This window comes from Aquarana catesbeiana, linkage group LG02 (genome assembly GCF_042186555.1).
Source record: "Aquarana catesbeiana isolate 2022-GZ linkage group LG02, ASM4218655v1, whole genome shotgun sequence".
NCBI classification, from domain to species: Eukaryota; Metazoa; Chordata; class Amphibia; order Anura; family Ranidae; genus Aquarana; species Aquarana catesbeiana.
In genome coordinates this window covers 607,824,333-607,840,404 of record NC_133325.1, presented here as the reverse complement: position 1 = coordinate 607,840,404, position 16,072 = coordinate 607,824,333, and the positions used below count along the sequence as shown (strand labels likewise).

General features: G+C 42.5%; 1 protein-coding gene across 1 annotated transcript in view; it reads left to right on the top strand.

Moving 5' to 3' along the window:
- The window catches only part of SHROOM2 (shroom family member 2), a 347,883-nt gene that overhangs the window by 102,979 nt on the left and 228,832 nt on the right, over positions 1-16,072 (top strand). The window contains exon 2 of the mRNA XM_073616356.1: positions 8,641-8,786. Within this exon, the coding sequence (XP_073472457.1) occupies positions 8,641-8,786 (146 nt within the window). The remainder of the gene's footprint in view (positions 1-8,640; positions 8,787-16,072) is intronic.

Below are 16,072 nucleotides of genomic sequence, written 5' to 3'. Positions count from 1 at the left end.
AACTTTCCATTTCTTCAGTTACTTCCTGCTTTCCACACCTAGGCAAATGATGTCATACATCCCAGAAGTATTCAGGAGGGGAGGAGAGGTTTTCTCAGCCAAGCACACCCTCCTGTCTGCATGCTTGAGCTAAGGGTAGATGGAATCCAGGAAGTCAATTCCACATGAATCATCTGCCCTTACTCAAATGGCCATGGCCAGGAATGCTAGGGGGGTGTTTTTCAAAGTGATTTCTCTGCAAAATAAAGCATGGAGACGTGAGTGGGTGGGTGAGTTTGCTTTGAATATTAAAAATGAATTAAACAGCGTTTCTGATTTGTGGTGCTCAGATGCAGTGTAGTTCCGCTTTAAGTATGTTGCACTTTGAACAGTTATTAGTGCAGATAAAAATGTGGGTCAGAGCTGCTGCTACAAGCTTGCTCATGAGAGATTTGCAGATGTCCTTCTTTATAATCATGGGTTGAGAATGGAATTTGCTTTGAATAATTATGTATAATACATTTACTTTTGTAAGGCATTTCAGATTCTTGACAGGGAAGTTTGTAATGACTTTTGCAGATCATGCCAGCTATTAATCAGCATTGCCCTTGAGCTATCTGACTTTGTTACAGAAATACTTTCTGCACCAGCATTCAGGATACATACCGATTTCCTGATCATGCAGAACACGCTTCTTTAAGAGCCCTTTCACACTGAGGCACATTTCAGGAGTTTTAGTGCTAGAAATAGCGCCTGAAAACTGCCTCCCATGCCGCCTGAATGTGAAGGCCCGAGTGCTTTCACACTGAGGCGGTGTGCTTGCGAGACGTTAGAAAAAGTCCTGCAAGCAGCATCTTTGGGGAGGTTTGGGAGTGCTGTATACATTAAAATGAATGGGCAGCGCTTCCGAAGCACCACAGCACGGTTAAAAACACCCTTCTTCGGACGCTAGCGGTGGGTTAAAAGTGCCCCGCTAGTGGCCGAAAAGCGCTGCTTAAACAGCGCTAAAGCACTTTATCACTAACTCACGGACGGCCCCAGTGTGAAAGGGGTCTAAATCAATACGACTAGGTTCTATGCAGTTACCTCAGGTGATTGGACTCTGGTAAAAAAAAGTAGAGTCCTAGGACATCCCTCATATATCCCATCTCACTCCCAGCTAGCATCATTTCTTATTTTGACGGTTGATCAGGAATCCTAAACCAGCAATCAGCTTCCCTGCCTAGATTCAAACAGGAAAGCCTTACTTGCTTTTACTATTTTGCACATTTTATTTCAGTCTTGAAACAAAATATTTTGTCATTTAAACACTGAAAAAATCAGTTAAGTTAAAATATATGGATCCTTGAAGTGGAACTGTACTGCATCTGAGCGCCACAAGCCAAAAACACTATTTAACTCCCGCTATCCATGTCTCCATGCTTTATTTTGCTGTGAAATCATTTTGAAAAACGCCCCCCTAGCATTTCTGGTCGTGGCCATCTTGAGTAAGTAGCATTTACTTCCTGGAATCCTGCCCTTAGCTCAGGCATGCAGGCAGGAGGGTGTGCTTAGCTAGGAAAACCCCTCCTTCACCTTTCCTCCCCTTCTGAAGATTCCTGGGATGTGTGACATTTGTCTAGGCAAGGAAACCAGCAGGTAACTGAAGAAATGTTAAAAAAAAGAATAAAAAAGTTTAAAACCAGTAAATGCAATATGATGTACTTTTACTATCTATTTACCAATGCTTACAGAATAAGGATTTAAAATAGACCATGTTGACTGAGAGAGTGAAGTTCCACTTTAAGTATTGTTTAAGGCCCCTTTCACACGAGGCGGACTCCACTTCCACGGAGCCCGCCTCGGTCCGCCGGCTCAGTGGGAGATCAGTCCGTTGATCTCCGCTGAGCCGGCGGATGACAGGTCCCTCTCTGCTCACTGAGCGGGGAGGGGCTTGTCAGGCGCCGCTGCCGCCTATGGAGGGATCGGATGAAAACAGACAGCATGTCCGTTTTCATCAGATCTCACCCGATCCGCCAGCGACGGATCTGGACGTAGGGCCATCCGTCTGCTTTTTGCGGATCAGACCGGGTGGGATGTCAGCGGACATGTCTCCGCTGACATCCGTCGCTCCATAGGCTAACATGGAGCGCCCGTTCAGGTCCGCCGTCAAAACTGACAGGTGGACCTGAATGGTCAGATCGTGTGAAAGGGGCCTAAAAGTTTTCCAATGACTTTTTCACACAAAGTGGCAACATTACAGTGATTGTAAGGGTTTGTTTTTTTTTTTTGTTTGTTTTTTTTTTTAAATAACAAACCTATCATACTTACCTCCACTGTGCAGCTTCATTTGCACAGAGTGGCCCCGAACCTGCTCTTCTGGGGTCCCCCCGGCGGCTCTCGTGGCTCCTCCCCACATCAGATAACCCCCTAGGAGAAGCGCTCTGCCGAGGGGGTTACCTTGCGGGCGCGCTCCTGAGTCCAGCATTCAGTGTCCATAACCGCTGAATGTATGACTCCGCTCCGCCCCCCGGTGCCCACGTCATTGGATTTGATTGACCGCAGCGGGAGCCAATGGCTGTGCTGCTATCAATCTATCCAATCAAGAACCGAGAACACCGGGCTGAGAGACAGCGTGTCCCTGCCGGGTCACGTTCCAGGGCTCAGGTAAGTAAAATGGGGGAGCTGGGGGGCCGGTCACTGCCAGGTGTTTTTTCACCTTGGTGCATAGGATGCGTTAGGGTGAAAAAAACACGAAGGTTTACAACCCCTTTTAAGGGCCCTTTCACACTGGTTCGCTTTAAAACTGCCAGTTAAAGGCCTATGCTTTAATTCTAACGCTTTTGTGATGTTTATGAGGCAGTTTCCATTCATTTCAATGGGGAGAAACGTTTTTGGTGTGGTTTTTCTTTTTAGCCCCCCAAACATGCTTCAACGATGCTGTGAAAGCATTCATTGATTTTAAAGGGAAGCATTTTTCTTGAGATTTTCCGGTGCTTTTTTTTTTTTTTTTTTTTTTTTTACACAAAATTGCTTGAAAAACGTGTGCGGTGTTAAGGGAGTTTATTCAAGATACCTACAGACCACAATGCATAAAAACCAGAATTGTAGCTTTTATTCAATGCATCATTACCCATCTGTATGTTGTGGTGCATTTGTAAGGCAAGTTGGGACACCATTGAAAAGAAATAGCACTGCAGCACACCACACCTCAGTGCATTACTTTGTGTACAGCTAAAAATAATGGTATGGTAGATGATATGGTAGATGAGGGTTTTCTGGCATTCTTAGAGGGAGGTGTGGAAATGGTTTAGTGGTAGAACTCAAAAGTAATGATATCACAAAGCAGCACAACTCCTATCTCTGTACACAAATAGGCCATAACCTAGCTCTGGATCATAATATGATACAAAGATAATCATCACTATAGACCTGTATTGGGCATGGTCTGAGCCAGTGTTGACTAGTCATGACATTACGATAAGCTTGTTGTTGTTTTAAACATTTATTATTTGCTGTAATCATAAAACACTGCAGGAGGTGGAATTCCCAGTAGAAGGGTCTAACTGCTCTAAATATCTTAGAAGTAGTGTAATAAAAGAGATGGATAATGAGATGAAGGCATGAGTTATGGCAGGAATACACTATAAGAAAATCGGGGGAACATTTTCATTCTGCGAACGATCGGCCGATTTTCTACTCGATGCCCAGCAAGTAATACCCGATATCTATCGATATTGTGAACGCTAAAGACCGTTTTAAAAAATGGTGTTGTATCGTTTGCGAACAAACGGTATTCTATTCATTGGTGTGAAGGTCATCCGTAAAACATCTCTTGAACATTATCTCACGCATGAGCGGAACTAGTGGACGACCCCACTTGTACGTGAGACGTCAACACTATGTATGAAATCGGTCGCTCTTTTAAAGATTTTTTTTTTTGATTGGTTAATGTTGGCGACGATTTCGACCAACGAACGCTGTTTCGTTGTTCGGCGGTCGAGCAATCGGTCGATTTTCTAACCGTGTATTTCTGCTATAAGTGGTGGTCAGATATGAGGGTTTCTTTTTTAAGGACATGATCGCTGTATAAAAGTTACACAACTGATGTCCATGAGGACTCAAAGAACGTAAACACTGATGTTCTAGCATTAAAGGTTCAATATGCGGGCATGTGTTGTGTTGCATTTTGTTAACTTTTTAATGTGTGTTGCAGTTAGCTTTTTTTATCATGCATTTTGTATTTAGGTCACTTGCTGTGACATCATGAGCAAGATAAATAAGTCCACATCAATAATGTATTTGTAGTCCTCTCCAGCACCACACACTCCTGTCCTCTAACATGGGCATAAGATGGCTGCTGGAAAGGACATTGACTGCTTTCTGCCTAGAAATACAGAACAATACAGTGCTCTGTGTGGCTATTTTTCATTAGTTGATAAGGCATAGAAATGCATGCAGCAGAAAAAAGCCCCACTGAAAAAAATGGACCTTGGAAATGTAATCCGATGAAAACGAGCTCTAAGCATATACTGTTGGGTAGCCATTTAGAGATTCTGCCCACTGGAGGCTACTCATAATTGAATCTGCTTTTTGGCCTATTACTTTACATTTTAATTGAACGTTCCCATAATTTCTTCCTTTTATGTTTTTCTAATATATGCAATTTTTAAGTGTAGATTTCTAATATACAGCCCTATGAATTCCTGTTCATACTTTTTACTGCACTATTACATTCTCAACAGTGGCCTATTCCCCATAAGTGCAATGGGGTATGTCTGTATAAAATTCCCCATTCATTTGGATTGGTTCTAAAGGAAAGGTATAGTCTGTTCAATCATTTTTAGAGTTCTACAGGCACCTCTCCCATACTGAAATTGCTTACTTTGACTTTGCTGTACACTTAGGGCTAGTTTACACTTGCGTCAAAACAAGGCTTCGGACACGCTTTGTTAAAGTTCTCTGAATGCCAGTCAAAGTCCCTGTCACTAAATAAAATGGTTCGCTTATAGTCCTGTTTACACCTTGCGTTTGCTTCGCTTCAAAAATGATACCACATGTCGCTTTAGTGGTGCTTCAAAGTTTCTTCAAAGCCTCGCTTGAAGCACCTGCAGCTTTTGAAAGGGTTTAAGTCAGATTTAGCTTCGCTTTGTTTTGGAGAAATTGCAGGTATGAGATATCCACGCATGCAGGGCATCTGTCAATCTTCAACAAAGCTTCAAAAAAGCATCTCAGAAGCATCACCGACGCTTCACCGAAGTATCACCAAAGTTTAATCGAAGCTTCATCAAAGCACCACCAAAGCATCAAAAACACATCATAAAAGCATGTTGAAGTGGTAGGCACTTTAATGTGTGGTGAAGCCAAAGCAAGTGTAACCGAGCCCTTGGGGCTCGGTTACACTTGCTTCAAAACAAAACAAAGCTTCGGTCAGGCTTTGTTAAAGCTCTCTGAATGCCAGTCGAAGCTCCTGTCGCTAAATAAAATGGTCAGCTTTACAGTCCTGTTTACACCTCGCTTTTGCTTGGTGCTTCGATGGAGTTTAGATGAGCCTTTGATGGGACTTCTATGGGCCTTTGGTGGGGCTTCGAGGAGCCTTTGGTGGAGCTTCAATGAGGCTTTGGTGAGGCTTTGTGGAGCTTCAGTGGGGCTTCAAGCGAGCTTTGCCATAGATTTCTATGGAGGCTTTGAAGACACACAACTAAAGCAACATGGGGTAGAGTTTTTGAGCAAAGCAAAAGCAAGGTGTAAACAGGATTGTAAGCTAAACTTTTTATTCCGAAGTCTTGTTTTGAAGCAAGTGTAAACTAGCCTTTAATGTGTGTTGAAGCCGAAGCAAGTGTAAACGAGCCCTTATGCCGCGTACACATGACCGGTTTTCCCATCGGAATAAACTCCAAAGGTTTCTCCGATGGAATTCCGCTCAAGCGTTCTTGCCTACACACAGTCACACCAAAGTCCGACCGTCCAGAACGAGGTGACGTACAACACCTACGACGGGACTAGAAAAAGGAAGTTCAATAGCCAGTAGCCAATAGCTTCCGTCTCGTACTTGCTTCCGAGCATGCATCGTTTTTGGTCTGTTGGAACGGCATACAGACGAGCGGTTTTCCCGATAGGTATTGGTTCCGTCGCAAATATTTGGAACATGTTTTTTTTCTAGGTCTGTCAGAATTTTCGAAAAAACAAAGTCCAATAATGCATACACATGATCGGAATAGACAATGAAAGGCTTTGTCTGACCTTTTCTGTCGAACATTCCGCTCATGTAAACGCGGCTTTAGAGTTTCAGTGTTCATTAGAAACTGCAGCAAGTCAAATAGAGCTCACCTTATTTCCTGTTTGGAGGATGTCTGGCATCTACTAGTCTTTTCTTCCCCAGCCTTGCTGTCCGTGGTCCACCCCTTTCATTCATTGGTTTTTAATATGTTCAGTTATGGAGGCTCAGCATCACATGGACATACCTGCATGCAAATACAGCCTTCATAGGTATGCCCACTCTTTCAGACTGACCTCTGCTTATAAAAGTTTAATATTCGCCTGAGGCCCCTTTCACATGGGTGATCCAATCAGGCCTGCCTGTCTATTGTTTAGGTGGACATTATCAGATGGGCCATGTATCCCTATGGACTGGCGGGCTCCACTCTGTAGGGAATCAGAGGACCACTATGTAGAGCACTCTGCTGACCACTTTCACCAGTCCTGATTTGCTTGCATTACATAGAGAATCACAGAAACTTAGCTATTACGTTGCTGGCTCTAAAATAAGGTTTGTGAAGAAAAACGGTTTTATTTGCAAAATTTTGTTAGAATGTTGAAGGGTGGGTGGGGGAAGCAGGAACCAAAATGGAAGGCAAAATAATAATAGAATAAACTACAGCAAAATCTGCTTGATTTAAATAATCTTATTAATGTTATACATGTACAAAATTTTCTTTTAGTGATATATGTACATGGGGGCATCCATATTTTCTTGTCTATATACAGGTTCTGCTTTGCAGTGCTACACAATGGTTGTGTTTTATCGCTCCGTTCAACAATGCAAGTCTGTAAGGTCTCTGGTTCATTGAAAATAATGCACTCCCTATGTGGCTGATATTTTATCGGTTGCTTAGTCGTTAGTATCATTGTAGTCGTTTCCTCTACCTCTAGTGGATAGAAAGTCCCATTTTGGGTTTGTCACCAGCACAGGAATAGAGGGGAATTTTTTTTGGCGGGGGCAACTCTTAGAAGGGATTACCCTCACTTTTGAGAGATTTCTTCTCCCCTCCTGTCATGTATAGATGACAGAAATTAAAGGGGTTGTAAACCCTCGTGTTTTTTCACCTTAATGCATCCTATGCATTAAGGTGAAAAAACACCTGGCAGTCATTGCTCCCCCTGTTTTACTTACCTGAGCCCCTTCATCTCTTCGTGGGGACGTGCTTTCCCTCTCTCCATGGGGTCCCAGCTCCTGATTGGATATATTAATAGCAGCGCAGCCATTGGCTCCCGCTGCTGTTAATCATATCCAATGACTCGGGTGCCGGGGGGGGGGGGGGCAGTACCGAGTCCGGCATTCGTGCCTATAGACGCAAATGCTGGACTCGGGAGCGCTTCTCCTAGGGGGTTATCTGATAAGAGGAGGAGCTGCCGAGGGACCCCAAAAGAGGATGTTTGGGGCCACTCTGTGTAAAACGAGCTGCACAGTGATCACCAGCTTGTTAAAGTGGTTGTAAGCCTAGTTACACCACTTGTACCTACAGGTAAGCCTATATTAAGGCTTACCTGTAGGTACTGTAAATATCTCCTAAACCTGCACGGTTTAGGAGATATTTACCATATATGCTTGCGCTTACATCGCAGGAGTGACATCATGACGGCTCCGGCCAATCACAGCGCGGGAGCCGGAAATAACTCCGGGAGAGATGTTGCCGGTAACATCGGTGTGTGGGGCCGCTGCAACAGCTTCGATCTAAGGTAAGTATTTCAGAATGAGCTAGCTCATTATGACTTTTGTCTTAAAAGGTTTGTTTTTGGTGTTTTTCGGGTTTACAACCACTTTAATTTGAAAAGACTCTCCATCCCAATCTGCAGCACCTCTCACCCCCTGGCCTGCTGTGAGGATTACAGCGGCAGCCGGGCAGGAGATCTGGAAAAGAACACACAGCTGCTAAAGTGGTGGCCACGGTCCGGATAGGGCAGTCACTCTGGGTTTACCATTTAGTGATCCCTGTCTTACTATATCCTGAACAAAAAAAAAGTATGGCTTTTGGTATTTTAAGATAGTAAAAGATGTGTATAATTAAACAGATCTTTAAATGGAGCCAACATTTTTATGGATATCACTGTCCCTATTAGGGAGAATTTCCCTTTACTGTCTTTAGCAGTCAGCGACAGTGGTCACCAACATATGAAATGATGGAATATTTTACTAATGTGGACACAACTAAATAGGAAAAAAAAAAAATTTTTGGGGGGGAGGGAGGGAAAAGACCTCTGACAACTTTATATTAATGCACACAGTGAAAACTTGGGTGAGGTTCTAACCCTTACTCTTCAAAAAATCAAAAAACTTAAAGAATGCATTTTGGCTAGACATGTGGTTTTCGTGCACATAAATGGGGACAGCACTCAACTGTATCAATAGATTCCACAACTTAATAATTTTAATCACCGTTGCTATTCTATTTTGTGTTTCAGGTTGAAGAAGGAAGTAAAGCTGCTGAGATCATAATGGCAGGGGATGAAATTGTCAATATTAATGATATACCACTCTCAGGTTATCGCCAAGAGGCAATCTGTCTGGTGAAAGGATCACATAAGACTTTAAAAATGGTTATTAAAAGGTAAGCAATCTTTTTGTTCACATTTTGGTTTATGTATTATTTGGTACAATATTTTTTTTTTTCATTGAATTTGCTTTTGGTGGGTACTACTGCCTGCCAATCGCGACTCATTCAAGTAAATGAGGCCACTCTGCAATTGCCCCACAACTGCAAAATTCCAAGGGGTTAAAACAGGTGGAGAAAGCAACACAAGGCTGCCTGATTTAACCCCTTGTTTGCTGTACTGCACAAGGTTGCAGGGCACTTGCAGAGTGACCTAATTTACTTGAATGGGTCATGCTTGGCAGGTGCTACGCCCTCCCCCAACCATACCAGGGCGTATAACTCCAGCGGCTGAGACATGTGTACACCTCTGGCCACTGCAGCTAAAGGGGGTTCTGTTGGCACGGGGGTGATAAGACGTGTTTTTAACTATGGGGTTTTACCACCCCCCACACTGCAAATGTAAATGAACCCTTAATGTTCTGAGCCCCCTGTAAGGCTACTTACACACTGATGTGCTGCAGTTTATCTGCACCGCGTGTGCAACACAGTGCATCTGCGACTTTCCTGGGTTAGTTGTGCTTTGCCATTGACTTCTATTATATCCTACAGGTGTGGTGCTCTTTCTGAAAGCGCACCAAAACTCCTGCATTCAAAAAGCGCACCAAACCAGCAGGCATAGGCGTGCGCACAGAGTTTGTGTCCGGTGTGCCCGGGCACACCCTAATCACCCTGTGTGGCACAGATTCCCCATGTTTAAACCCCTGATATTTCAGCAAAACCCCCTAATGAGGCTCTGCCCCATAGTGTGGGTAATAAGTAGCACATCAGTGTGAAATCAGCCCTATACTATTATGCCCAGTTTATTGCTTCACGCTGACCTGGAGATCTCCTCTTTCCTGCTGCTGGCACCACTCAAGAGATCCCTAGCAAGGGATAAGAGGTGGAGTGCAGTTGGTATCACTCCACATGGGACAGGAGCCAGCACTACAGAGGAGACATCGACTTATGCGACTCTTGCTCCCTACTACAGCTCCAACTTTATAAGTAAGTAGTCCCTCTGGAGGGGTCAGAAAGCCCAGACTGTGATCTACCAGTCACCTGTCCGCGATCTACTAGTAGATTAAAATCTACAGCTTGCTGAACCCCGCCTTAGGGAGTATCTCACCAAAAATTGTCATATTGCATTTTTGACAGATTTAGAAAATGACGTAGAGCTGCATGATTCTGGCCAAATGTATACACACCGCTCCTAAGATGCTGCTAGCAGGACTTTTATTCTTTTTTTATCATCCTGACAGGGCACCGATCCAATGTGAAAGCCCTCGGGGCTTTCACATTGGAGACACAGCAGCAGCTCTTTCAGGGCGCTTTGCAGGCGCTATTTTTAGCACTGTAGCGCCTGCAAAGCGCCCCAGTGTGAAAAGGGTCTAACTGACATTTTTGACAGTTTTTGGGGACCAGTGACATTATTACAGTGATCAGTGCTAAAAATATGCACTGTCATTGTACTAATGACACAGGCTGGGAAGGGGTTAACATCAGGAGCATCAAAGGGCTAACTGTGTGCCTAGCTGGTGTTTCAGTGTAGTGGGGGAGGTGCTTTTACTAGTGGAAGGCATGGATCGGTGTTCCCGCCTTTCAGAAACGCAGGATCCATGCCTTCTGTACTGACAGAATGGCAACTTGCCTTGTTTACATAGGCAGATCACCGTTCTGCCTGTCTACAGAACTATAAGCGGGTGCCAGCGGACATCGGTTCCGCGAGACCCGCTGATAAGCCCCTGCTGTGTAGATTCACAGCGGGAGCGTGCCGCTGGCGCCGCACACTGGCGACCGATACCTGGAAGTGCAGGATCATGTAAACAGTAAAAACGTAAAGGTCCTATGGGGCGGTCAGCAAGTAGTTAATAACTTTAAAACACAAAAAATCTTGTCTGGCATAGGTTCCTCTTTTATATAGTGACACACAGTTATTGTATTCATTATCAGTCGCCTTGCTGTTGATTCTGAAGCAAAGTAATATGTAGCATGGCCGAAGTTTATAGAAAACTGGGCTGATCCCATAGCAGATATTGGATGGCTATAGCTGTCTATATTCTGTTGGCTGTACTGGAATTTACAGCTGTAACCTGTTTTTATTTTTTTTTTATTTTTTTGAGAAATGTTTCTCTTGCCTTTTTAATAAAGGGGTTAATGTATTAAAAGTTGTGACAGCTCACAAATGGTTAAACATTTTCCATCCAGTGTACATAGTTTTAAATTAGATAACTTCCACTGCTTCCTGTAGTTTTAACAGTATCATTATCTTATATGACCGTTCCATCCGGGCTTAGTCATTTAATAGTATTCACTATTTTGAGCAGTAGTTTGCTTTGTTTTATATTCAAATCCTACTTTTTATTTTTTTTATTTTTGTTGAAGTAGAAGTGATCCTGTATGCAAATGGTTAGAGATAATATTTTGTGTTCTTCATACTTGTGTGTAGATCATCAGTTGACCCTTAATAGCCAACTGAGCCACCTACAAAATAAAATGAAGCTTGCGGAGGGGAAAAAGGAAGACACTCAAACCTGTATAAATATATATTGTTAACTTGTTAAAATGACCTTCAGACCAGCTGGTTTCCTTTTCTAAATAATGCTTTTCTTTTTGGGAGGACAGCTTCCTTCTGATAAGATAGCCAGTGCTAAGCAGAAAATAGAAATGCTGTAAAACACTTCCACAATTGTAAAGAAAGCAAAAATGTATTCTCTGTTCTTAGTCATATCACCTAATACTTATTTAATATAAAATTATAGGGATACAGCAGGGGTCTCAAACTAGCGGCCCTCCAGCTGTTGTGAAACTACAAGTCCCATCATGCCTCTGCCTGTGGGAGTCATGCTTGTAACTGTCAGTCTTGCCATGCCTCATGGGACTTAGTTTTGAAACAGCTGGAGGGCTGCCAGTTTGAAACCCCTGGTATACAGCATGTCCTATGTACATTTTTGTTGGTGTCCTAGTTTTTAGTTACACAAAAGGTGCCATAGGTCCAGCAACTAGCCAGATAAATAACTAATATGATCATCAATGCATTCAATCTGGATATTTCGAAATTGTGAAAAACTTTGGAATTTGTGGAAGAAACGATCAGTGGTTGAAAAGTAACAACAAACAGCCATGTGAAAAAAAATAAGTACACCCCATGGAAATTGTTGCCTTTTTGAGATTTTTGAACAAGCAAAACATTTAGATCTTCAGTCGAAAATTCCCCACAGATGAAGATGTTTTACAAACGACAAAGAACATTAACATGGTGTTTTAATTCTCCTAATCTAAATTAATTAAAATGTTGATTGTCACGTAGAAAATGTAAGTACACCACTATATTTACCACCACTTCAAATCCATGAAAATAGAATCCGTTGTTCCAGATTAGCTGCCAGTGTTTGGAATCTCATTAGGGAGTATCCAGATGGATCTTATCAGACTAGGGCAAGGTGCTCTCTTTACTATTGGCGTGTAAAATGTAGTCACACCAAGATTAAAGAGCTGTCCAAGGATGTGGGTGCCTATGGGTCAAATTGCAAGATTATTTGAAATCAATCATTTCACAGTAAGAATAATAACCTAAGTGGCATAGCTTTCAAACAGCTGCTTTTTTGCCCAGGATTGGCCAGCTCAACCAATGCAACCCAAAAGCAGACCATTTGATGCTAAAAGAAGTCTCCAAGACGTTCATCATATAATGGTGGGATCTTCAGGTAACTCTAGCAAACGTTGGTGTCAAAATGACATGTACTTACAATCAGAAAGTGATTGCACCAATTAGGGAACAGATCTTATCCAAGTTTAACTGCTATGTTTGAAGTGTGGAGGCAGGAGACCGGTTGCTCTGGCTTCACACTTATGCATTTTTAGTGCTTTTTGCAAATTTGCCCTACAGCCCATTTAACATGGTTTCCTATGGAACACGTTCTTTAGAGTAAATCTGCAAAATGCAAAAAGCATTAAAAATGCATAGGTATGAATGAAGCCTTAATCCATAATAATGGTAGCCAGCAACTCAGAAGCTTCTTAGTATAAATTCTTTATTGGTTACATAAATGCTGAAATAGAATCCAAAGTACTAACACGTTTCAGCTTACAAAGCCTTTCTCATAGCATACAAAACTATTTTAAAATCCAATACATATAGTGATACAGCCCACCAAACACAGGGGCAGCATTGCATTAATTAAAAACAACAACAACAATTAAGAACATAAAAGGCAGCGATACTAAAGACCAGATTTGTAACACACCCTAACATAATATATATACTATAAAGAAATGCTCTCACGTTATCATAACTTATACGGGTTACATATTAGAAAAAAAGAAAAGTATAACAGCAATTTTAATATTTATTCTATGAACAAATGTACATCTATTCTATTATTTGGACTGTGCGGAGCCCTAGTGCTAAGTGCGATTGCACCAATTAACCTGTATGGGAGGTGTACCAAGAAAAAGCCTTTGCTGTCAAAAAAACATTAGAGCAAAACTACAATTTGCTGTTGAACAGACAGCCTAAGACCAGGCCTGTGCTGTGGACTGATAAATCAAAGTTAAAGTGGAAGTCCATGCTAAAACTAAAATCCCTGCATCTATAACCACCAATATTCTAACACTAACCTCTCTAGCCCTGAAAAGAAAAAAAAATCAGTATTCATACCTTTTCTACAGGCGATCCGACCCGTTCTATAGCGGCGGAAGCTCTGATCCCACGCTGAGCTGTCTGCCTTGTCTTCGCTGTGTAGGTGGGTGCAGAGGACACGTCCGTCAAGGGAAGCACCATAGTAAGTCTATGGGTGACGTCACTTCCCATTCATTTCACAGCCGTTGTCAACTGTGTCCTCTGCAGAGCTTCCACCGCTGGAGATCGGGTCGGATCGCCTGCAGAAAAGGTATGTGCACTGATTTTTTCTTTTCAGGGCTAGATAGATTAGTGTTAGAATGTCAGTGGCTATAGATGCAGGGATTTTAGTTTTAGCCCAGACTTCCACTTTAAATCAAAGTATTTGATTCTACTTTTCTGGGTCTTCTATGGTTCCCAGGAGTGCACTTAGTGCTGTAGCCTGTAGTCAGCTGACAGCAGGCTAAAGCCCGCTGTTTGCTGACGTCACTCAGCTGGTCCAGGCTCAGAAGGGATCCCGACTTTAATGCCAGGATTCAACCAGATCCCTGACCGGCAGCTGGCTCAGCCTCTTAACATGCTGCTGAGAGCCTAAGCCAGCCACTCCCCTGCACAGCCTGGCGCTCCAGTAAGCACTGGAGGGGCAGAGCAGAGAGCTGGTCACTGGCTCACTGAAGACCGAGAACTGAGCGATCAGCAGGGTTTGATTGCTCAGTTCTCAGTCTTGGAGGCAGCAGGTGACCTGCTGCATCCACCTAGGTTAGTATGTACGCTTTTTTTTTTGTTTTGTTTTTTTTTATATCTCCAACTTCTCCTTTTAAAGTTGGCCAGAGTAACGGTAGACATGGCTGGCACAAACTGAAGACAGATTTTCAGGAGAAGTACCACATACCAACTGTGAAGCATGGCTTGGGAAATTTTATCATTTGGGGGTGCTTTGCTGCTTCAGGGCCTGGACAGTTTGTAGTAACCAGGTTAACTATAAATCCTATTGTGAAATATTTATCATGCCACTCCGGGCTCCACACTCCTCGATCACATCTTGGGTACTGGCTCGGCTCCACCGAAGCAATCAATTGTACCAGCAGCGAGAACACTGCATAATAATAACCTTTCTTTCTTAAAACATCCACCAGGTACCTATTCTGCCATGTTTTACAATAGGCACCACACTTTCTTAAAGACTTAAAAATGTAAAACTTCTCTTAGCTGGAAATGACAAATTCAGTATACCAAACCATTTTTTCTGAGAACAATAGAAGAAGCGGATGATCAGAGAAGACAGGATCAAACAACTTTTTTACACAATCCAGGGGATTAACCCCTTTAGGTTCCACAGTGAGTATAACAAGCATGCTTTACTGCATGTACAGACTGATTTTACTGTTGTGAGTTTATTAACACTTTAAAGTGTTACTAAACCCAGTAATATGAAAATAGTTCATCCGCTCCCCCACAGTGCCCAAAGCTTAGAAATCTTCTTTTTACAATAAAATACTGCCACTACATACCTTTTTGGATGATCTGTATACCATGGTTGTATCATAAACTGCACAGTTTCTTCAGTGCTGAGAATTCAGGAAGGAGGAGATTTTCACTGCAGCCTGTATACACGCCCACATGTGTGATGTCAATATCATGTGACCTAGCTATCTCTGAGAATAAGAAACTGTTCTCTCCAGCATAAAAGATACAACTGAGCATGTGCAGGTCGGCTACTCTGCCTGTGTTATCTGGCTTTCCCCAGATAGACAGGGGGGGGGGATCTCTGCATACAGGATAAAACAGCCCTTTTACACAATGCAGAGGATTAACCCCCTAAGTTCCACAGTGAGTATAACAAGCATGCTGCATATACAGACTGATTTTACTGTTGTGGGTTTAGTAACACTTTAATGCCCCTGCACGTTAGCCTATGTATCCATGCACACAGACGTTTACATGCAGAAAAGGAAAAAGGTCGCTTGTGCATTTAGAAGAAGAATCTTTCAGCAGGAAAAAAATCACTGACGTGCATAAATGCTTCTAATAGCGCCTAAACACTAAGTGCATTTCGCACTTGAACGTTCATTCATTCCAGTGGCCAGAAAATTATCCTAATGAATGGAATGAATAAACACTTGCACTGAAACGTCCCTGAGTGCGTTTTTTTATGCTGCTTTTTTCCTGCCAGAAGAAAAGGCTTTCAGAAGAGCTGGGCAAACGCCTAGTGTGTATGAGGCCTGAGAGAGGACGTTACATAGATCAGGTTCTAAGTAGTACACTACAAATGAGCTGCATGAGAGTGCATTGCATGGAGAACTTTAATTACATTAAGGTGAGTAAACTTTCAGACATTAGCACATTTGCAGTGTTTGCTAGAAAGCATTAGTAGCTTACTGATGCCTTTCACTTGTTGTCTGGAATTGTTTTTTAAGGGCAGGCGTGCAAGGCTCCAATTAGTCTGTTATTTTGTTGTAGGTCAGAATGTGATAAGGATAACCTTATAGGTTTTCCTAAAAGAATATAAATGTTACACCAGGTATGTTATCACGTCAGATCTGTTATTGTGCAGTAGATAATGATTTGTTATTGATATACTTCTACTATTAAAGGTGTGTCACATTCTACTGCGATGCTTTCTCTAAGTTCTAATAATACAGGA